Below are 22181 nucleotides of genomic sequence, written 5' to 3' on the forward strand. Positions count from 1 at the left end.
AATAAATCAAAAAAACTTTGTTAATGCGTTTGTCCTTCAGCGCCGATGTAAGATCAACGTGTTGGACTGCGTCGGGTTCAAGCGTCGACGTTTCGGCTCCGTCTCGATCTCTTCCCTCGATGTAATCAGGCGGAATTGCGACTCTGCACGTGCAGATAATCTCATTTGTCTCAGAGAGGAGAAATGATTGTTAGATTACACAGATTTACACTTTAATGGAGCTCGGCATACTTCACACAAGACGAGCACTCCATTCACTGTGGGGAGAGAAATTCTTCTATAGTGTTGTCAAATGACTCAAAACTAATCACATATCCAATCCATGGCTATTCGGAGTGGAGAGGCTTTCATGGTTTAGAGGAAGAAAAAAAAAAAAAAGAAATAAAATGGAAAAACTGCACTTATTTAAAGTGCAGTTTAAAACTCAACTTGACCTGAATCAAGAAATATTAGTCAATGCAGATTAGGAAGCAGGGCGTCTATTAAAAGACTTTAAGGGTTGAATTCAACTTTAAGCAAAAGTTCAAAACAAGTCTTTGTACTCGAGTGTGACGTCTCTAAAAAAAAAAAAACTTTTGTCCTCCAGCTCGTTGCCATAAAGGAAAAATTAAAACAACAAAAAAACAAAAACTGTACATGATTGCCACAGATGTCATTATGGCCACTTAGACGCTGCCGGCCGCATGCAGCTGCTGCATCAGTGCTGTAATTATGTGCAATCACAGTCAAGTACATCTCGTCTGCTGGTGTCATTCACCGAGCGTCGCTCCTCACGGCTGTGGTTAAAAAAGAGACGTCAATATAACGTTCGAGGCCTCCCGAGTCGCCGTGGCGCCGCTTTTAAAGAACACGGACCTGCACGGACTCACACCAACCAAATCAGGAGTGTTTGGGACGTCTTCGGTTTATCAAGTGTTTGTCCTCCCAATGGACGTTTACGTTCGATGAGTTTTAACACCAATTCAAAGTATTTTTTTGTGTGACGAGGAGGTTTGATTTCCACATGATGAAATGCAGCTTCTACATACATGGAAACAGCCGGTTTGTTATTTGTGTTCCGAGCTCAGGAAGTTGGTTCATGACAGAAAGGATTACAAAAAAAATAAATAAAAATAGATATAAATGTTCAGTGAAGCTGCTCAAACACAGTCAGACGCAGAGGCCCCACTTCCAAGTTCCAATTAACCGAGGAAATATTGGGACACGAAGAAATGAGTTGGAAAAATGTTTATTGAATAAGTTTATCAACAACGGAAAAAAAAACACTCAGGATTTAGAAAAAGATTCACAGTTTGTTCCCTTAAACGTCGATGCTGACTAAAGCTAAGAGAAGCAGAGTCCCCCCCCCCTCCCCCTCCCCCTCCCCCCCACGGTTTGTCAAAAAAAATACTCGCAATGGATCGACTCCCAACGAGACAGAAACATCGATGAAATCTTCAGATTCAGAGGGCAGTTTAGACGAAGCAAACATTTCTGCACTGGGGTTTTTTTTTTTTCTTTCTTTCTTTTTCCAGTAACAAATTCTCCCAGATCAGGTCTGTTGTTCCCAAAAGCTGCACGTTTAAATCTGCTGAAGGAGTTTTAAAGCGTAAAGAAGCCGTTAACAGGTGAGGTTTTTCACAGTACGAGGAAAATAAAAAAAAAAACTTAAAAAATACAGATAGAAGTGACAGAAAACATTACAAAGACAGTTTGAGTGAAGAACAGAAGGAAGTCCTTCCCTCCAGGTGAGAAGGCACCGAGTTATTATGGAGCGTTCGGTTCCGACGTCCAAACATCTTCCGCTAAAAAAAAAACGAGAGATGCTTGTTAATCGACTCCATCAGTGATGTTTTCTCGGGCTTTTATTGTGAACAGTTTTTGAAAAGCAACTCCCTTGGGGGGGGGGGGGGGGGGGGGGGGACTTCGGAACATCTCAGAAAATGCTTTTTAATGGCAGGTGAGATGACCCGTGAACGGGCCGCTGAAAGCTGAACTAACGCTTCAGTCCACACAGAAAATACTCCGCTGCCTCCCAGAACCCACCGAGAAAGCAGGGGTCAGTTTGTTTCTAGAAAAAAAATTTAATAAAAAAAAAAAAAAAACTTTGAAGACACTCACCAACATTTCAGTTTATCTTCTTAGATGACTTTTTCTTTTTCTGGAAATGCAAGAAAATTGTTCATCCCTTTGAAATCCGATGAAATGCAGGATACGTGTTAAAAACAGCACATTGTCACGTTCACATAGATGAGAAGAGACTCCAAACACGTTCGAAGAATACAAAGCAGAAGTTCTTCAACAGTGAATTGGTTAAGTGAGCATGTTTTGGGAACTAATTTATTTCTCAAACTATAAAAACCACAGAATTCAAGATCTGATAACGAGGTTCAACATCGATTACGCCTGTGGTTTCAGGGAAGTTTAGATATTGAATGAAAATCACAGCAATCTCTGGTAAATACAGCATAAAAACACTGTTATGTATTTCTTGTTTTAGTTTGTTTTTTTACAGTTTATATTTTAGCTATAAATTCTCAAAAGAGCATGTTCTTGGTTAAATTTACACTTTTAAACCCTTTTTAAAAAAAATATATATATATATAATAAAATTAATTGTCCTTTGGTTTGATGTCAATTTTCCGTTTAGACTACTTGTTTTATTTTACCGTTATATTTCACTATTTAAAGCCGTTTCACTTGGATGCTTGGTGTCGTTTCTTTCCTGTGTGATTCTATAATTCAGTTTTCATTTTGACAAACTGGACGAACACACCGGACCCAAGATTGCAAAAAAAAAATACAAAGTCCGAATTAATTTTATTAATTTTTTTCTTCAGAATTCTGAGTTAAAATAAAAGGCGAGTTTATGTTTCTTACCACAGTGACCGGTGGAGGAGTGTGCGCCTCCGCGGCAGCTTCAGTTTCTTCCCGTTTCTTCTTCAAACTGTTTTTCTCTGTAAAAATCAAAAGTCGTATTTAAGAAACAGTTACACCTCTTAATCTGAAAATCCCTAAAAAAAAACCCAAATGAAGTCTCACTCTTTTTCTGGGCGGGTTCGTCCTGGACCACGACGACCGGAGGTGAAGTTTCACCCTTCGGGTTCTTCTTCTTTTTCTTCTTCTTCTTCTTCTCCTGGTTGGTGGAGGAATCTGTCTGGAGGAGCGCGGCGCTCTGACCCGCCTCCACCTGCGTCTTGTTCCTCTTCTTGGGAGGAGGCCGGTTCTCCTTGGACGAATTCTCCTCCTGCTCCGGCTGCACTTTGACTTTCATCTTCTTCTTCTTTGGTGTTTCGTCCTCCGCCGCCGGGTCAGACTGGAGCCTTTTGGGTGGTTTTGATTGGGGCGTCTCCTCCGACTCCTTTGGCCTGAAAAAGTTACCGGTTTTTAAATTTAGTTGAACATCAGACTCCACGTTTGACTTTTTCCCCCATTTAGAATATCGTATCACCGCAAACCCATTAGAAATAAAAGTAATAGAACCGAAACCTGTTCGATGGCTTCAGAAATCAATTATCAAGAGATTTATTAACATAATAAATGAAGTTTTAAATGTTTTTTTTTTTTCAGCTTTTAATTTCTAAATAGGCAAAAAATGCTGGGATTTACACAGTTAATACCAGCAGACATGGTGGAAACTGAAACACTGAATTTCTCAATGGAAAGAGAAACTATGTGAGCCTTGTTTAGTTTGCTGCTTTAAATGACCATAAATATTGAGGATTGTTTGTAATAGAGCTGTGTGACATGACACCAGTGATCATAAATAAAAACAGTAATAGACAGACAGTAATATTTACCAATATTGAGACCCTGGAAGTACGTTTAGTTTAGTCCAAGTGTGTAGATCGAGTCAGAAAATTGAATTAGCAGCTGTTCTAAGTGCTTATCTGAAGATATTGTTGATTAAAAAAAATTTAAAAACAATTTTTTTTAGGTTTGGCAACTAAACTTGATCTTTTAAGTTTTAATTTGAGTTCGTCTGAAAACTTAAAATTGCAATTGTAAGTTGAGCTTACTTGAAATTTTATATTGTCTCAACTTGAAACTAATAATTCTTTCAACTTACAATGAAACGTTTAATTTGTGTTGTATTTACTAAAAAAAACTCAAGTTACAATAAGTCGCCACTTTTAGTTGTTTCCCTAAAGACTTCCTGTCTGTTCACCTGCTGTGTCGTGCAGTTAACACTGAAATACACATAATTTAATCTTTCAGAATATAACATTTCAAAAAGTTAAAGTTGATAATATTACATTTTCTTGCAACGCTATGATATTATAAGTGTTTGTTCGTACTCGGATCATATTTTAACGCAATCTTTACTTTTAGAGATTTTCTATTTTAACATTCTTTTGCCTGTTTATGACTTTCCTCAAACTTTTTTTTTTTTTAATGGACTATGTTGAGATGTGGAAGCAGACTGGAGCCACTCGGTGTCACTTCAGCAAAGTGAAATGACAATAAAACATTTCAGAGTCCAACTGAAATCAATACGACACCGACTTCTTTTTCCCCGCGGCAGCCAGCTTGCTGCTTTTTGTCTTCCTCATCGTCGCCATCATCATCTCCTCCTTCCTCTGCTGTAATCTCTTCTTCAGGTTGAGCTTCTTCCTCGGACGTTTTTTCTTTTTCACAGAGGAGTTTCCATCTTTGAGAGAGAGAAAAAAAAAAAAGTTGTTAATAAGCAGGTTACTGAAATGTTGCTTTTTATCACTGAGGAAATCCACCAGATGATTCCTCTCTCTCTCTCTCTCTCTCTCTCTCGCTCTCTCTCTACCTGGGACAGGCTCTTTCTCCTCCGTGTCAACATCGCCCCCTGCTGGTTTGTCCTCAGACTGCACCTCTTCTCCCACACTTTGTTTCCTTTTCCTCTTTTTCTTCTTCTTCTTCTTTTTGTCCTCCGCTGCTCCTCCTGCCTCCACCTCCTCCTCCTCCTCTTCCTCCACGATACTATTTTCCACAGGAGGGAGTGGAGTTTCCTCTTCAACTAACTCTATTTTCCTCTTTTTGGGCTTTTTCTTTTTTTCTGGGGTGGCGAGAGGAGACACTTCCTCCACCTCCTTCACTTCCTCGACCTCCACCTCCTCCTCCTCCCTCTGCCTCCTCTTCTTCTTGGCAGACTTGCTGCTGAGAGGAGTCTCGGTGACAGAATCGACACTCGTGTCTCCTGCGGGGGCGTCCTGAAGCTTTTTGCCCTTCTTCCTCTTCTTCTTGGGCGTTATGGAGGCCTCCTCCACCTCCTCCACCTCCTCGGCTTCCTCTTTGTCGTCCTCCACTTGGATGCTGGGGACGATGGACACGTCTTGGTCTTCTCCCGCACCTAGGAGACAACCGGGAAAACACACGGCGTGACTCAATATAAAACATGTCCCCTGACATTTCCTTTCTGCCTCGTTAGCAGAGAAGCACCAAACGGAACCCGCTGTGGGATTCTCACTTTCACACAAACACAGGTAAGTTCACACCGGAGTGATGTAAAAAAAAAAAAAAAAAAAAAACACACTGCACAGCTCCCTTTTCCTTTTTCGGGGAGTGCAGAACGCTTTCTCCACTAATGACGACTCCAGAGGGAGTCGCCAGCTTCACAGAGCGGCTGCAGGCGCCATCGCAGCTCAGCTTTGTAGTTTCCCGTTGGAACGGCTCAAAGCAGCTTCGGGGAGCGTCACGTCCAACATGGTGACGCCTCCTGCAGCAGGGAGTGTGTTTGGAAGGCATGAATGGAATCAACAGACGGATGAGGCTTGTTACCGGTGTGAGTGTGTGTGGGCTCGACGGCGTCGCCTCCGTCCGGCGGGCTCGTCTCCGACTCGTCGCCGCTCTGTGTTTTCTGGGTGAGCAGACGAGACAGTGACGCAACACACACACACACACACACACAAGGAAATGATAGAATGATATGAATGAAAATGCCAAAGAAGTGAAAGACAAGAGACGATCAGCGACGGTAAAATGTACCTCAGATTTCTCCTCCTTCTCGTTTCCGTCGTCTGAAAAGACAAGAGTGGAACATTTGAACAATTCCCAAATAAAAACATAAAAAAAAAAAAAAAGTTTAAATAAGATGCATAAAGAGGACAATAATGCAAATAAGTTTCACAAATGACCACAGAGCATCGAGCTCTAAAGGAAAACAACAAGCCGCGACAGAAGCAGATTACCATAATTCATGGACTAATGAGCAATCAGATTTGACGTCTACAAAATTTGTCATGCAGCTTTGACGTAATCCTTAAAAGTCTATAAAATGAAATCCAGATCAAAATTCCAAAATTTAATGGAGTCTTCCATGGCCTCCTCTTTCTGTGGAGAAATTTTTTTTTAAAATGCGTGATGTCGTTTTGACGTAATCTTGCTAACAGACATACAAACAAATATACGCCGATGATTTGATCACGTCCTTGGCGGGTGTAATGAGCCGCACTCACAAAATAAAAATAAAAAATAAATAAATAAAAAAGACCGGTCAGAGTTACGTGATGCACCTGAACGCATCACCCATGTATTTGCGGCATGAAGCTCATTAACGTGTAAAAATCCCAAAATCAGCCGAGTCATTGTTTAAGCGGCAGAGTTGGATAGCGCTTATATGAAGAAATGACTGGTAATTTAATAATTGAAGCTGTTCGGGGGGAAAAAAAAGGAGAAAAATAAAGGAGGGAGTGAAATAATTCCATTTTATCAAACCACATTATCCCCAAAAAGTTCCTGTTCTGTTTTGTTTCCCTTTTGACAGGAGGTCCGTCAGATTTAGCAAAAAAAATATATATATACATTTCTGACATTTGAGTTTGGCTCTCATTATCTATTGGCTCTGCCACCAGATAACTTCTACTCTAACGATAAAACGCTATTTCACATCCTTGGTGCTGCCTGGAGGAAAAACATTTGCCGTAAGACTGCAACAAAGTGGGTTTTTGAAAAGATGGGGAAGACGGATCATGTGCGACCATATTTTATCTTTAAAGTTATACGTCTCTTCTCTCATATTCTTCCCCTTTTTAATGTGTTCCTTTCTTTAATATCACAAAGGTGCACCCAAGCATTCCTGTTTAGTTTAGTTCTTACGTTGTATTAAAATATTGGCTTATTATGGAAATAGTGGAAGGACCAATAATTCCTCTCTGTATTATCTACACAGTTTAGGGTGTATAATGAAGGCAAAATCTTATGTTAATGAACTAAAACCCAAATAAAGAGAAAAGAAAATGTACTTTTTCTTTTCTCTTTATTTGGGTTTTAGTTCATTAACATAAGATTTTGCCTTCATAATACATCCTAAACATAAAATTCAAAAACCATCAATATCTTTTTGCTCAATATCTCCACTTTATATGACGCAGCCTTGAAACTGTTAATCTCTGTTTAAATATTTCCGTCTCTGCAGGGACTTGATCGTCCTCGTCGTGTCTGCTGTGCGTTTCTCCTGTGATTACTTCAATCTGTGTCTGACAAGTCAAAACTTCCCCCGGCACGAGGTGAGCGCGCTCTACGTGACGACTCGTCGGTTTTTTTTTTTCTCTCTTAACGAGCGCCGACAAGCTTTAGGAAAGTGGTTGTGAGGAGTGGAGTGACGCGGCGAGAAACTGGGGTGATCGGGCCTGTCGGCGCTGACGCAGCCGTCGCTCTGACGCTTTACCAGCTCTGGCGTTCAAATCCAAGAGCCGGCAGGTAGAACGAACGGCACTTTGTCTTCAGCTTCTTCGGGGAAAGGAAAGGTGAGCGAAGAGAAAATACATTTATAAAACGGAGGCGTATACGAAGTTCTTGGAAGCGTTCAGAGCTGCGGCTTCGCCTGAAAGTCTCTTTCAGGAAAGACTTTGAGGTCAAATCAACCGAAGCATCAAGTAAGAAAAGAAAAATATCAAATTGGAGAAAATGCTTCTTTTTTTCAGGTCGTGTGTGTGTGTGTGTGTGTGTGTGTGTGTGTGTGTGTGTGTGTGTGTGTGTGTGTGTGTGTGTGTGTGTGTGTGTGTGTGTGTGTGTGTGTGTGTGTGTGTGTGTGTGTGTGTGTGTGTGTGTGTGTGTGTGTGTGTGTGTGTGTGTGTGTGTGTGTGTGTGTGTGTGTGTGTGTGTGTGTGTGTGTGTGTGTGTAAAAAAAATATATTCGTAGACACCAAAACCCATATTGTCAAAAGATGCTTTTCTAATGATGACATAATTTAATTCAATTGATTTTTTTCTTTTTAATAAATTAAATGTATTGTCAGCTTCATCAATGTTATAATAAACAAAGCAGAATATACATAAATTCTGGTGGAAAAGGTATAAAGGAAATGAATCTTAACGGCTCATTCTGCAAACAAGTCCTTCAACAAGCGGTAAGGAGATAATGACAAACTCCTGTTCCACATTTTAAAGTTACTCAGGCTTTGTTTGGTCTGTGCAAGTTGTGGGGCGATCGCTTTAAAAGTCTGTTGCAGCCTCAGAAACAAACCTGGACACCAGATGCTGAGTGATTGTGATGCGTTATTGCTGTGTGGATTTTCAGAAATGAAAAAAATAAATAAATAAGTGGGGGGTGGGGGTGGGGGGTCGTCAGCAGCTGCGGTGGCTGTAATGGACGGCAGACTGCGACTCTGAAGTCTCTTCACAACACCTCGTGAGTCTTGTCGGCGCGGTGAGAAACAGACGGGAAACATGCCACACATAACAGGTGAAGGAACAAACACCGCTATTGGCTGGTCTTACCTGCAGGGGGCGGGGCTTCTGGCTCCGCCTCTTGCTTGTTGGTCTCCTCGGCCGTCAAGTCGACAGCGAGGCCGGACTCCTGCGGGGGAAACCGAGAGGTCAGCAGGCGAGAGAGATTTATTTTTATTTTTTTTTAATTCATTCATTTCAGGCTTGTGACATTTCAATCATTTGATGATAATTAAATTATAGCTTATGAACATATGTAATCTATGTTTATTTATACCCACACATACTTATTAACATACACACACACCTCATATCTCTGATCAACATGCCTGAAAAGGGAAAGGAAGAAGCAAACTTATCAAATCCTACCGTCTCCAATATTTAATAGTTATATTTTCTAATTATCTTTCTGCATTAAGAATAGTTAGTATTATATATGTAAATATAACAGACTGTTATCTAATATAGAAGTTATACATATATATGTATATATAAACACAAGATTTCAAGTTTGCATTCATATCCATTCATTCAGACAGCGCTCCCCTTCCCAATATGCCTGTTCACACCTTAACCATATATAAAAACATTTCCTTTACGGCTTCTTCTCTTTCCTTTTAAGTGAGTGTGAATCTCAAAGTGCTGATCGGTGTATATTTATCAATAAAAATCAAGCCTTGCCGCACCTCTCCGGACGTTTCCTCACTGTCCTCGACTTCTTCCGGCTCTTCTGCAGCTTCATCGGTGACGTCCGAGGGGTGGGCGGCAGCTTGCAGCTCCTACAGAGACAAAGTACAGAGAGAAGACCGGAGCTGCATGAGGAAGTAGGGCGGCACAATATCATGCAATACGTTCAATATCTGTTGATTTGGAATTGGAAGTAAAATAATTTCTCGCAGTTCAAAGTCAATGAACTTCTTCTGCTTCCAGTGCTGATTGTTAAGGCCGACATTTACGTCCTATATGGATGTGAAACAGAGGAAAACGCTGCTTTTCTGAAAGTCTTCACTTGAAAACGTTCCGTAAACGAGGCCTAAGTCACTGTTCGCTGCAGCACTCGGGAATAGTAGGAAATAAACAGTCTTAAAAATGTATAAAGTTAACCATGAGGCACTTCAAAAGGCCGAATCACACTTTAAAATCAAAACTCCAGCTGCAGCATGAAGATTATAAAAGCACACAGTTTGGTATGAAATTAAATAATGCCTAATATATTAACCCTATATCAACAAACATCGTGATGTAAAAACGAGAACACACACGGCGTAGGACTTAATGATTACTGAGCTTTTCTTCACGTCAACAGCTTCACTGACCGGCTCCATCGTCTGTCCGCCTGCTCCTTCTTCCACCTCGGCTGGATCGTCTGCCGGCTCGTCGGCCTCAGCCTGATCCGGGGGGAGCTCAGCGGGCTCGGCGGGCTCGGCCGGCTCTTCGTCTTCTGGAGTGGCCGAGCCGGAGCGTTCCTCCTCCTTCTCCTCCACGGTCGAGGCCTCGGCAGACACTTCAGAGGACTGGGAAGTACGTAGAAGCTGACCGTTAGAAGGAAACACAACATTTGTTTGTGACTATATAAAGGCAGTAACTTGCTGTGGCCTTTGTATTCACACAGACACTTTAAATTCTATTAGACTTTTTAATTTTCTAATCATTGTTTTAGTTTGGTTTTGATTTTTAAAATCCTCAACTAGACACACACAGTGACAACATGTCCTTTAGGTTTGGTTTATTGAAATCTTTCCCATTTTGCCAGTTACACATAATTGTGTATTCATGAGTAACTGGAAAATGGGAAAGATTGCTGGGAGTCTCCCAATACCAAATGGAGGGGCGTGTGTGTGTGTGTGTGTGTGTGTGTGTGTGTGTGTGTGTGTGTGTGTGTGTGTGTGTGTGTGTGTGTGTGTGTGTGTGTGTGTGTGTGTGAGTATTATATCGATTAAAGGTTTCTTATTGATGGAAACCTGTTAGTTAGATACTGTGTGTGCTTTGATTTCTCCTGTTTTTTAACCATTTAATTGACACTTATTTCATCCTTCAAAATACTTATTAACAACCCGAAAAAGTGATTGAAGATGATTTCAGGGCTTTTGTTTTTTTTCTAAACGGTGTGACTTTCAGTAGAATTAAACATTGTTATATGTTATTTATGACTATAGAAATAAAAAGTGCGAACCTGAACAGAATTTACAGACATTATGCCCAGAATATAAAATATCAGCAGTCCAAGTATTCTGAATGTGACAAACAAGATGAATTGGACATACGATTAAAACTAACGTTTTGTGGAAAATCATACAAAGTACTTATCATTTTTAAAGTTTTTGCATCAAGAGAATTCCTTTTTCAACTTTCAATCACAGTCGAGTCAGAAAAAGGCTGAACGTTTGGACATATGGCCACTTGTCCACTAAAAGTGGAAGGAGAAATGCAGGATTCTACTAGTTGCACCTGCTCAAAAGGAATTTCCCTGCGGGGGGGAACGACAGTGTGTTGTACTTCCAAGCAGAAGTTCTCTACCTCTGTCCGTTTGTCCTTCCTATTTAACATGCAGTTGTTTTATCAACCTAAATATCGTAACTGAAGCCATGAATCCACTTGTTGCCGTCCTGCTCTTCGCAGGGAAGGAAAGACTCGACGAACAAAAGCTCCACGGCGGTCAGACAGAAAGACGGCGAAGCTTTCAAACGCTCTCGGGAGATTATAGACCTGTCACATGTCCACAGGCTCCGGAGAAATGGCAATAACTAATGCATCAACGGGCCGACACAAAAGAGAGAGAGAGAGGAGATTGATACACAGAGACAAGTGGATGTGTGTGTGAGCAGCGTACAATAACACTGCAGCTACTGTCCGTCCATCCGCACATTATTACACCGACTGGACAACAGCTATGTGTGAGTGTTTATAAAGCAGCTTCCTCTTCCTGCAACTACTGACTGGTTACGTCCTTTTCGACATTTTGTTCGACTCCTGATTGAACAGGCAAAACGTATTTTTATAATGTTTAACATAAGGAGGAGTTTCTCTAAGAGTGACGGTGTCATCCTGGTTGAACTGGAAGGAAGGAGCTCATTTCTACTTTCAGACGATGGAAACGTGTTGCAGTGCCGAGCTCATCCAGGGGCAGCGGTGGCCAACCGCTGCACCGATCTGCATGCTGTTCACAGGAATAAAAAGGTGTGGGAGTGAATCCGATTCAGGCCTTGTCCACATGAGACAAAACGATCTTTTTTCTCCCGGCATTCTCAAAAAAAAAAATAAATAACTCAACACAAGGCCGAAGGGCATGTAGTACATATGCCAGGCCTTTAGGGGTGCTGTGACTCACCAAATATACCAAAAACGCAGAAGAAGACACAGAGCACATAGAACTTCAGAAGTAGACTCCTGCTCATAGACTTCAAAAATAAGTCTGAGTTATATAGGTCTATGATGCTGCTCCTCCTCTGGCTAGCCTCAGGAGCTTCTGGCATGTAGGCCGCCATTGTTGTGGTTATTAGATGACATCATGGACCGCGGTGGAGAGGATCATCCACAGAGGACCGTCTTTGCCGTCCACACCTCAAAGGCGAACTGGGGTTTTTAGAATTTCCCCACTCTGGGACCCGTGTTAAAAAAACAAATAAATGTTTTCCGGATTTTAAAACGCCGCCTCATGACTCAAACGCCTCGACCCGTTCATGACGCGACGCGAGACGCCCACCTCTTTCTCCGCGACTTCTTCTTCATCTTCTTGATCCGCCACGCAGTCGGAGGAGGAGTCTGGCTTTGCGCCGTCCGGGCTCATCGTCGGTGTTTTACCGGTGGCGTCCGGCAGCTGCTCGCTCTCGTCAGACTTCGGCACATCAGCCCCGGACTCTACGGGAGGAGGGTCGAGACTCGCGTCAGAAAATACTCAAATAACAACAAACTCTAATGTTTGTGAAGGATGGAAACAACTTCAAGCAGGAGCTTTAGACAGACTCAATCGAGTAGTAACAGTAATAGATTACTTCTGGGATCTATCAACTAGAAAAACTGTCCCAGTTATGCAATTTGAACTTTTAATTCTGGTATACGTGTACATTTTCCACTCATTATGTAATAATAAACTTTATGACAAAATGCAGGTTAAATGATTACATGCACTCCGTGGCATTTACAATCTGGTTTCTTTTTTTTTTTTCCTCAAGAAAATAGAAATGGCTGGTGGAAATACTGGTTGGCTTATAACTTCAAAAAACTACCAGCCACAATGGCAGCTGATCTAAAAAGTTCAACCTGATTTAGAGTCCTGCTTTCTACCATTGCTGTGTTGGCAGGACGCGAGCAAAAGCAAAGAGTAAAAGCCGATTCATCCTCCATAAGAACAACAAGAAAGTTCAGCACTTTGGGGTCCTGCCAAACAAAATGACATCATTTCCTTCTTCCAGCTCCTTCTGGCCGAAGAAATTTGTTTGGGCTGTGCCAACCGTCCTGGACGAAACTTCGGCTCTGCCGTGTGCTGCGCATGCATGTTCCAGCTCGCTAATGACCATCGGTCATATTTTAATCATATTTAGCTTGTAACCTCGCTAATGTACGAGCGCCGCAGCTCCTTAAAATGTTTGAGGGCGGATTTACGTGATGCCCCTGAACGCATCACTCAAAGCTGTCAGCTCCTGTAATTAAAAACGGACAAAAACTCTCTTTTATTACTGAAACAGTTCAGAGAAATGTATTTCTGAAACCACTGCAGGCGAGAAATAAGCTGTGCAGTTGAAAAGTTAAAACGGCACGGCCAATTGGCCTAAAAAAATTATAAAAAAATCTAGGATTTTTTTTAAAAGAAAGACTTGAGTTTCGCTTCAATTTCTTTTCTCAATGCACTTAAAACTTACTGCAGACATCAGATATATTGTCAAAAGTGCAAATCATTGCTGCGATTGTCCTCAGAGTTCAAATGCATATAAACAATCACAAAATAAAAAGTAAACGAGGCTTCGTCATTCAACAAATTTTAGCAAAAGTGCAACAGCAACTATGGAAACCCACAAGAAATGGTAGAACGGAATGCAAAAAATGCCAAAAAACTGAGGCGGAATTTGCAAAATATAAATCGTTTTTAGCAACAAATTCCATAAATCAATTAAAATCTTTTTTTTTTTTTGCCTGGCCCTAATGCAAACCAATACATTGATACACGCAGACGAAAACAACCTTCTCTGCCCAACTTTCGTTGGCGAAGTTTTACCTTCGACAAGTCGACACCAATGTGATGCAGAGAAAGTAAATAATTGAAAAGGCGAGAACTCTTGGCTGAAACGTACCCGGTGGAGGCTTGGCGTCCGCTTCCTGCTCTCCGTTGGACTTGGTGGCGTTCGGACCCTCCTCGTCCTCGCTGGTGGTCGTCTCCGCTTTGATGATGTTTTTCTTCACGTCGCAGGAATCTTCCAGCTCCTGCTTGGCGTCCTTTGCCAGCGAACACAGCCTGAAATGGGCGAACAGGTTAGTTTCTACGTCGACGATAACGACAATCGCAATTTTCCTATAAGTTCAGATAATTCTATTTAATCATATTTTGTTCCAAATAATAGAATATGTTCTCTATAGCTGTAGATATTTGTTATGAATGCTTATCATTTTGCTTTTAATATACAATTTTTATCTTTTCTGCTTTGTTTTTAACTTTTCCATTTTTTAACCATAAAGATTTATAACAATTCTTGCCTTTCTCTTTGTTTTCAAACATAATTTTAATTTATCCCCAAATTCTTGTCAAATAATTTGAATTCCCTTGCATCTTGAATGGTCCGGAGAACTCTTTGTTATAAAAATAGGCCTATAACGTCTTTTTTACTAACAATTCCCATTAATCCTTTCAAAATCACTCACAAAATGTTCTTAAATATACATATTTAATTCCATTAATGTCAGATAACCTACAACTTTGATTTGGTTCAATGGCTAAATGTAGACCGTAGTTTTTTTTAGTTGACATCTGTTGTATTAATAAAGAAAAACTGGAAATCCACATGAATGTTTTACTCCTCAAATTGATGCGTTTGGTTCTCTTTTCCTTCCATTTGTTGCAGATTGAAAAAGAAATGAGAAAGCGACGCGTTCCAGCACTGAGCAGATAAATATGTTGATTTGTCAAAGCGAGCTATTGATTTTATTATCACACAATATGAAGAAGAAATGAAAGTGAGGCGACGTTTGCAGCTGGGAAATATGAAAATGAGTTTGAGATAAATGTGATAGAACATAATGATGTTATATTGGTTCAGAGACACATTTGGCCTTTTGATGAAGTCAAATGACAGAATTTGATAAAAAGATCAACTCCATCATGTTTTTTAATAATTTGTTTATAATTATATTACTTTTTTCACCCAGTTTCTCCTAAAATTACATTTAATGTCATTTAATAAAGCTTTTTATTTGAGTGAATTTAAATGCTATACGACTTTTAACATCAGTTATTTTGTTAACTGTTGGAGCATCACGGCATGAATGACAAACTAATACTGCAATCTTGTCACACAGTGGGTATAAATAATAATGATTTGTAATCATCTGCAGGTTCATCGTAGAGATAAATCTTGACATTTTTTTGGGAGTGAAGACATTTCCTGATGTTTATGTCTCAAACAAATCCTGGCTTCTGTCGATTTCTGTATATATAAATAAATTAAATTGTATTTGATGTTTTTGTTTTTTGTTCTGAACTGTACTTTTTTATGATCTGTATTTTATTGTTGTAAATTTTATTGTGGTTTTAATGTAAAAGCACTTTGTAACTGTTTAATAATACCTTAATTAATTCTATTTCTATATCTGGACCTGCACTGTTTAGTATGTGTGTATATACTGCAGCTACATTTCTCCACCGTGAAATAAATAAAAGGTATATCGTATCCTTCATGTTGATTTTCCTCCCAAGAGTTTTTTATTCCCAAATATCAGGAGGTCGGTGTGAATGTAACTGGTATTTCCTGCACCTCTGGTGGATAAAGTTGGATCAGTGCGATGAACAAATGAAATGAACCCGACAGGGAAACGTGGCTTAATTACCCGACACGTGGAAATAGAAAGATTTCTAATGATTCCTGAATGACGACTTTGGATTAATTTCACTTCAGACTCGCTGCGGGAAAACAGAGAAGTGAGCTGATGTCATTCGTCTCGTTCGGCTCTTTATTAGCTGCCCGTTTAATCCTCGTCAGAGCCCCGCCAGGGATTTGAGGCCAATCCCAGAATGCACTGGGCACGAGGCCAGGCAGAAAACACACACACACACACACACACACACACACACACACACACACACACACACACACACACACACACACACACACACACACACACACACACACACACACACACACACACACACACACACACACACACACAGAGTGCTGGTCACATCCTGTGTGTGAAGACAGGCCGAGTGTTCACAGTCCTCAGCTCAGACCGGGCTTTACCATCCAGCGCTAATAAAATGTTCAGGATGACAATAATCTTTGGTAATATTCTATAATATTTTACTGTCACAAATGAAAAAATAAAAACATGTAAGAGAAAGTCGTCCCCGTCCCCCAACCTTCAAAAGAGAGGCCAGTCGACCACTTAGACATCGTTTAAAACGACGTTTTCAAGTGAAAAGGACAAACTTTCACTGCGTTTTGTGTCCGTTTACACAACAACTGTGCTTGGAGCTACTGAAAACTTAACTCTGTGAAAACACACCTGGACTAACAATCCAACTTGTCTGTCTGTCCATACGAAAGTCTGTGTACTCGCCATCGTTAATGTTTATAAACGCATTGTTCGCTGCGCTTGTGTTTCCAACTATAAATCCAGAGTAGCACATAAAGAAGACAGAATATGTCGTCTCTTCTACATTTGCTTATTCAATTAAATGTTCTTTTTTTTCCTTCTTGTTTACTTTCTTTACATGTTCAAAATAAAGATACCAATAATTTACAAAAACAAACAGCAGCACCCACTAGTGGCCCAACATGCCAACTACATCATTTTCAAAACGTGAAACTTTAATGAACCGGGTCTTAGAAAACTCTTACTGGATTATAGTACTGTACGTTATGGTTTTGTACATTTTTGATCGTTTTCTGCAAGACAAAAATATAGTTAAACATATATTTGTCCTTTTTTTGACACTGGACACATTGGTTAGGAGATTAACTAAAATTGAGTTAGTGGTTCTGCCCCTTTTTAAAACTTTAATCTCATCCGTAATTCTACAACTATCCTAACCGGCACAAACTCATGGAGTAAAACTTCATGTAGTCCTTGAAATATCCAGGTTTCACAACCTGTGCGTCTTCGCCGAAGCGACTTACTTCATCCAGCCCGTGTAGATCTCGGACAAGTTTGAGTTTTCATCCGCAGTCTCCACCTGCAAGTGAAAACATGAGAATTGAAAAGTGAAACGCTTTGACGGCACGTTTTCCAGCTTACGCGAACGTTTTCACCAAAACCATGCAGACAGAGGGAGAAACCGAAAGGGAAATAGCCAATTTCCTGTCAGCTTCAGGAATGCTGCAAGTTTAAAGCTCTCAAATATGAATCATCTGAAGGCAAAACGTGGAAGACAATATGCCAGAACAAACATTTCAGCTCAAAATGACCCCCAAAAAAAAGCTCATTTCTGGAAGGGAAATACAAATATGAGAAAGGTAATGTGATCAGTGACATGAAATGTGCCTGTTTACCTGAACAGCTCCAGTGTGAAGTTTTAATTTGAAAGAAATAATTTAAAAAAAACAAGATGAAAATCCACATTTTACATGAAGATGTTGAAGGTTTGGTTAAAATATGACGACCAGTCGAGAACCAATATATACTGAATTGCATGAGAATGAGAAGTGACTCCAATATGTAATCAGATTAGTATTGATGTAAGATTTTTTATTTTTTTTTTGCAGTGTTTTGTCTGACAAATCTTTAGATATAGTCAGTAACTTTCACAACCGTTACACTCATGACAAAATCTGTTCAAAAATCTGTTCTTATAAATAAATAGTTTAAAACTTATTATAGTTTCAATACAATTTCTTCTCAAAAGAAATTTAACCCTTAAAGTCATGCTGAGTTTTTAAAAATACCCATAATGCACCATTTTTTGGGACATTTCTCCATATATTGCACCAGAAGGTTTCATTAAAATTGGCTTTATGTTGAGATTGCAGTCATTATCATTAGTAATTGTTTGGCTTTTGAGTAGATATTGATATTTTCATCACGTATACTCTGCGCCACAGCAAAGAAAGCCATAAAAGTTATAAGGTTATTACGACACTATTTTACCCATTTGGCTGTTTGTGCTCGACACCCCTGACCAAGACGATAAAGTCGTTGACATAAGAGTTTTATATGTATTATCACATGTTTACAAATCATTTCAAAAGGTTCAACTTGATAAGTTTTAACTAAAACCAGAAAACTAACAAGAAAGCAGAGAAAGCAGATGGTAAACAACGTGTGTCAACAAAAACCTAACTTCCTCCAGTAGCGATCAGATCTCACAATATGAAGTAATGCGAGTATTTGTAATTAGTTACTTCTATCCCTATCCCCACATGTGAGAACTAAGAACCATAAAATATGAAGTTTTGATTAATAAATTTAAAAAAAAAATAAGACAATTAACAATGAATTGATCAAGTGTTCAGTCAATCAACTCTACAGTTAGAGTATGGAAACGTTTGAAATTAAGAAAACTGCATGGTTTGTAGTGTGTGTGTGTGTGTGTGTGTGTGTGTGTGTGTGTGTGTGTGCAGCAGCATGGTTGGTTTTTACTACCATGAAGCTCCTGTAACATAATGTTCTTTTCCTGGAGGAGGCCTGAGCGAGGAGCCTCACGCATGAACACACACACACACATGCTCAGACACACATTTACACACACTGCCAGACAAAAAAAACAAAAAAAAAAAAAAGCACTGCACGCACTGGAATCCCATTTATATTTAATTCAGGTCATTATATAAGATGCGTAAATGCGCATGCCCAAAGCAAAACGCTGCTTTAAAAAATGTCAATTTATAATAAAACGTGACATTAAAAATAAAAATAAAAATAAAAAAAAGATGTTGAGAACATGTGTGTACAGAGGAGAGTTAAAGGGTAACGCGCTCACCTGAGTAACGTGCTTCTCCAGCCCCCGGGCAGCCTTCTGGTAGCCGCGGAGCTTGAGATGCTGGTAGATCAGCGCCAGCAGCGCCTGGTCCTGGTCCTGCTCCTCCGAGGCCATGCTGTCCCCGCGGACCGTCCGTGTGACGAGCCGCCGCTCCAAAACTCAAATATCAAGTCGCATATTACTCACACCTCAGCTCAGGCTCGTTACGCGGCGGCCATGTGCGCAGGAGACGCCCCCCCACCGAGGTGCATCATGGGAGGCGGAGTTTGTTTTCACGCACGCGGCGGGGACGTCCTGTCCAGAGCAAATGAATGTCGGAGATTTATTTTCTTTAATCCACAAAACAACTTTTAAGATATTAGATATTATTATAGATACAGATAATTATGCATGAACGATCCATGTAGTGTTTGTTTCAGATTTAATTTCATTTTATTTAATTTCTCTGTTTACGTTTCTCAGATAGATAGATAGATAGATAGATAGATAGATAGATAGATAGATAGATAGATAGATAGATAGATAGATAGATAGACAGACAGACAGACAGACAGACAGACAGACAGACAGACAGACAGACAGACAGACAGACAGACAGACAGACAGACAGACAGACAGACAGACAGACAGACAGATAGATAGATAGATAGATAGATAGATAGATAGATATTCAGAAGCTTCTAATTTGAAAAGTGATTCGTCTTTATACATAACCAGCATCCATGATCACATTTATTAACTTATTTCACAGTTTCTATTTGTTCATACTACACTTTATATAAATTCAGACATTTCTTTTGAGGGGGGAGTAAGAATAATTGTCAGAATGAAGCTCCACTAGTTTCTTTTATCCAGCGAGAGATGCAGTTTTGGAATTGTAAGTTTGCAGGTTCTCGTCCCCAGGCGGACGGGTCACCACTGTGGGTCCCCGAGCATGACCTTTGACCCAAATTTCAAATAAATAGTGATTGAAGCAGTCGCAGTACAACTGGAGGACAGGTAAAGTCAGTTTACCTGCACAGAATTTAGTGTATGGAGCGAAACCAAATATCAAATTTATCCTGTGTGTCCCCTCGCATGGAATAAAGAACATGTGTACATGTTTATGGTCTGTATTTACCGAACTTACCTTCTCTGTCTACAATCCATGAATGAATTTCATGTGCGAACAAACGTGCCAGCGTGACACAGAAAGACGACAATTGTTAAAAGTCTAACCCGGGATTATCTCACTGTGAGGTGAGAGGGCAAACCACTTCCCCACCGTCAGCAATACCAGTTAATGGAGCGCTGTGTCCCCTCTGTTTCTTCTGAAAGTGTAAACAAAGTGTTTATGTCGGCTTGTTTAGGAGACTTGGAACTGAAACTGTGTGAATCAGCCTGAATGAATCAAGCTCCTCCTGTTTGTTGGAAACCTGAAGAAATCACAGAGAACCGTGTTTCAGATCTACAGAAAAGAAAAAAATCCTTCTTTCTGCCTCATTTATGAAGGCATGTTGGAGGCACGATGGCATGTTGGATATCGTTAAATGTATTAGAGGGATATATTTTCACTTTATGGCTTTTCAAATCAAAACATTGGCTGCCCCCAAAATGATTCTCAGTCACTTCAATATTACTTCAATATCTATCAGTACCAAAAACAAGTAAAGACAGCAGATTAATGACAGTCAGAGAGAGAAAATGTAAAAGCTCATCATAATGACTATTTACAGGGGTGGAAGTCACAAATTACTCAAACTACTGAAGCCTATTGTGTTTTTATGTAGTTGTATGTTTAGTTAATAACTATTTTGTGGTCATAAAATAGTATTTTGTCGCCACAAGCGTCTATTTCATAACCACAAATTATTATTTTTTGACAACAAATTCCTATTTAATTGCCACAAACTACTATTTTGTGGCTTAAAATTTCTATGTAGTGGCCTCAAATTACTTTTCTATGGCAACAAGTCACTATTTTGTGGCCACAAAGTAGCATATAATGGCCACATTATAGTATTTCTTGGCCTTACTATAATATTTTGTAGCATAAATTCAAATTTCATGGTCACAAATTACTATTTTGAGGCCACCTGATATTATTTCATGCCAACAAAATAGTATTCAATTGCAACATTATTGTTTTTTTTGGCCACAGATTCTTATTTCATGGCTACAAATTACTATTTTGTGGCTTTAAATTTCCATTTGTGGCCTCACATTGCTATTTTTTGGCCACGAAGTAGCCTACCATGGCCACATTATAGCATTTCTTGGCCTTATTATATTATTGTCGCTCAAATTAAAAATTCATGGTCACAAATTAAGATTTTGTAGGAACTAATGTTATTTCACGGTCACAAGTTACTATTTTGAGGCCACCTGATAGTATTTCATTCCCACAAAATAATATTTCATTGCAACATTATCGTATTTTGTGGCCACAAATAAATTTTTCGTGATCACAAAATACTTGTGGCCTCAATTCAAAGTTTTACTTCAGATGTCGTGCCTGGGTCTTTGTACTTTTTCATCAATAATAAGAAACTTTTTTGAATTGATTTTTTCATTTACATAGAAAAATTTCATTTTCTTATGTTTTCATTTCATTTTATATTATTTAACTGCATTAGATTGTTTTCTTTTCGCCTCAAATCTTTGTATATTTTATTCATTTTGTTGTTTTTGTATCACCAGCTTTTCATCATTAGTTTTGAACAACTTCAGTGTGTTGTTTTTTTAAAATTCAGTCTTAGAATACAAAAACTTTTTTTTTTAATTCCAGTGTTATATTCACTATTCTCTTATGATGTTTGATTTGTCAATCATTTGGTGGGAACTTTGTCATTTTGATTGATTTCTAACATGTTTTTAATGTTGAAATAAATTATTTTTAATGACTTCTTCATAGCTGGAACAATAAATCATCATGTGGGTGAAACATGAGCTTGAATTCCTGCTTGATTTATTTCACTTTCGGGCTTATTCTGTTCTGTTTTGGATGGTTTGATGCGGTTTCTGAAGCCTGGTTCCACCCCGGGGTGCCAGCTGGCTCCTGCCCGGGGAACGGGCTCAGTCCTCGGCCTCATGTTGATGTGATGCCCGCTGCCACAACCAGGAGGACCTCCCTGGATCTGGAGATAATATCACTGACAGTCCTTTAAACAACTTTTATCATCGGGTTTTCTCTGCGTTAAGTTGCATAAATCACCTCAAATAAACCGGATGTGATGGAGTTAATCCTTCAGAACAAAGCAGAAAACAAAAATGCTACTTTCACTTTATGTAAGTGACATTTTACATTTAAGGATTCTCTTCAGATTTTCATTAAAAAAATGTTATAATAAATTTTGGACATTTTTCACCAACTCACATAATGAAATTTTGGCGAAAAAATAGTGACACACATTTTTTTTTTAAAGGTACAATATGGAAAATGTTCTGTAAATAGAAGAAA

General features: G+C 39.5%; 1 protein-coding gene across 1 annotated transcript; it reads right to left on the reverse strand.

Moving 5' to 3' along the window:
* Nucleotides 1-1213: 1213 nt before the first annotated feature.
* LOC308111772 (uncharacterized protein) lies at nucleotides 1214-19036 on the reverse strand. The gene is made up of 15 exons (XM_080466795.1): nucleotides 18743-19036; nucleotides 16944-16999; nucleotides 13908-14068; nucleotides 12323-12477; nucleotides 9936-10133; nucleotides 9306-9398; nucleotides 8671-8749; nucleotides 5938-5969; nucleotides 5731-5809; nucleotides 4760-5302; nucleotides 4486-4630; nucleotides 3022-3347; nucleotides 2860-2936; nucleotides 2101-2140; nucleotides 1214-1784 (listed from the first exon to the last, which is right to left on the reverse strand). The coding sequence occupies exons 1-14, from the start codon at nucleotides 18854-18856 to the stop codon at nucleotides 2108-2110; spliced, it is 2091 nt and encodes a 696-aa protein (XP_080322921.1). The 5' UTR covers nucleotides 18857-19036; the 3' UTR covers nucleotides 1214-1784; nucleotides 2101-2107.
* Between the last annotated feature and the right edge of the window lie 3145 nt (nucleotides 19037-22181).

This window comes from Lipophrys pholis (genome assembly GCF_963383615.2).
Source record: "Lipophrys pholis genome assembly, chromosome: 1".
Classification (NCBI taxonomy): domain Eukaryota; kingdom Metazoa; phylum Chordata; class Actinopteri; order Blenniiformes; family Blenniidae; genus Lipophrys; species Lipophrys pholis.

Bases quoted from the DNA above. Each gene is read 5' to 3' on its own strand.
- LOC308111772 (XM_080466795.1), bottom strand. From the start codon at position 18,856: ATGGCCTCGGAGGAGCAGGACCAGGACCAGGCGCTGCTGGCGCTGATC. The intron at 10,134-12,322 runs GTGGGCGTCTCG...CGTACTTCCCAG, and splicing joins AAGAAGTCGCGGAGAAAGAG to TCCTCTGAAGTGTCTGCCGA. The intron at 9,399-9,935 runs GTCAGTGAAGCT...TTGTCTCTGTAG, and splicing joins GCGGACAGACGATGGAGCCG to GAGCTGCAAGCTGCCGCCCA.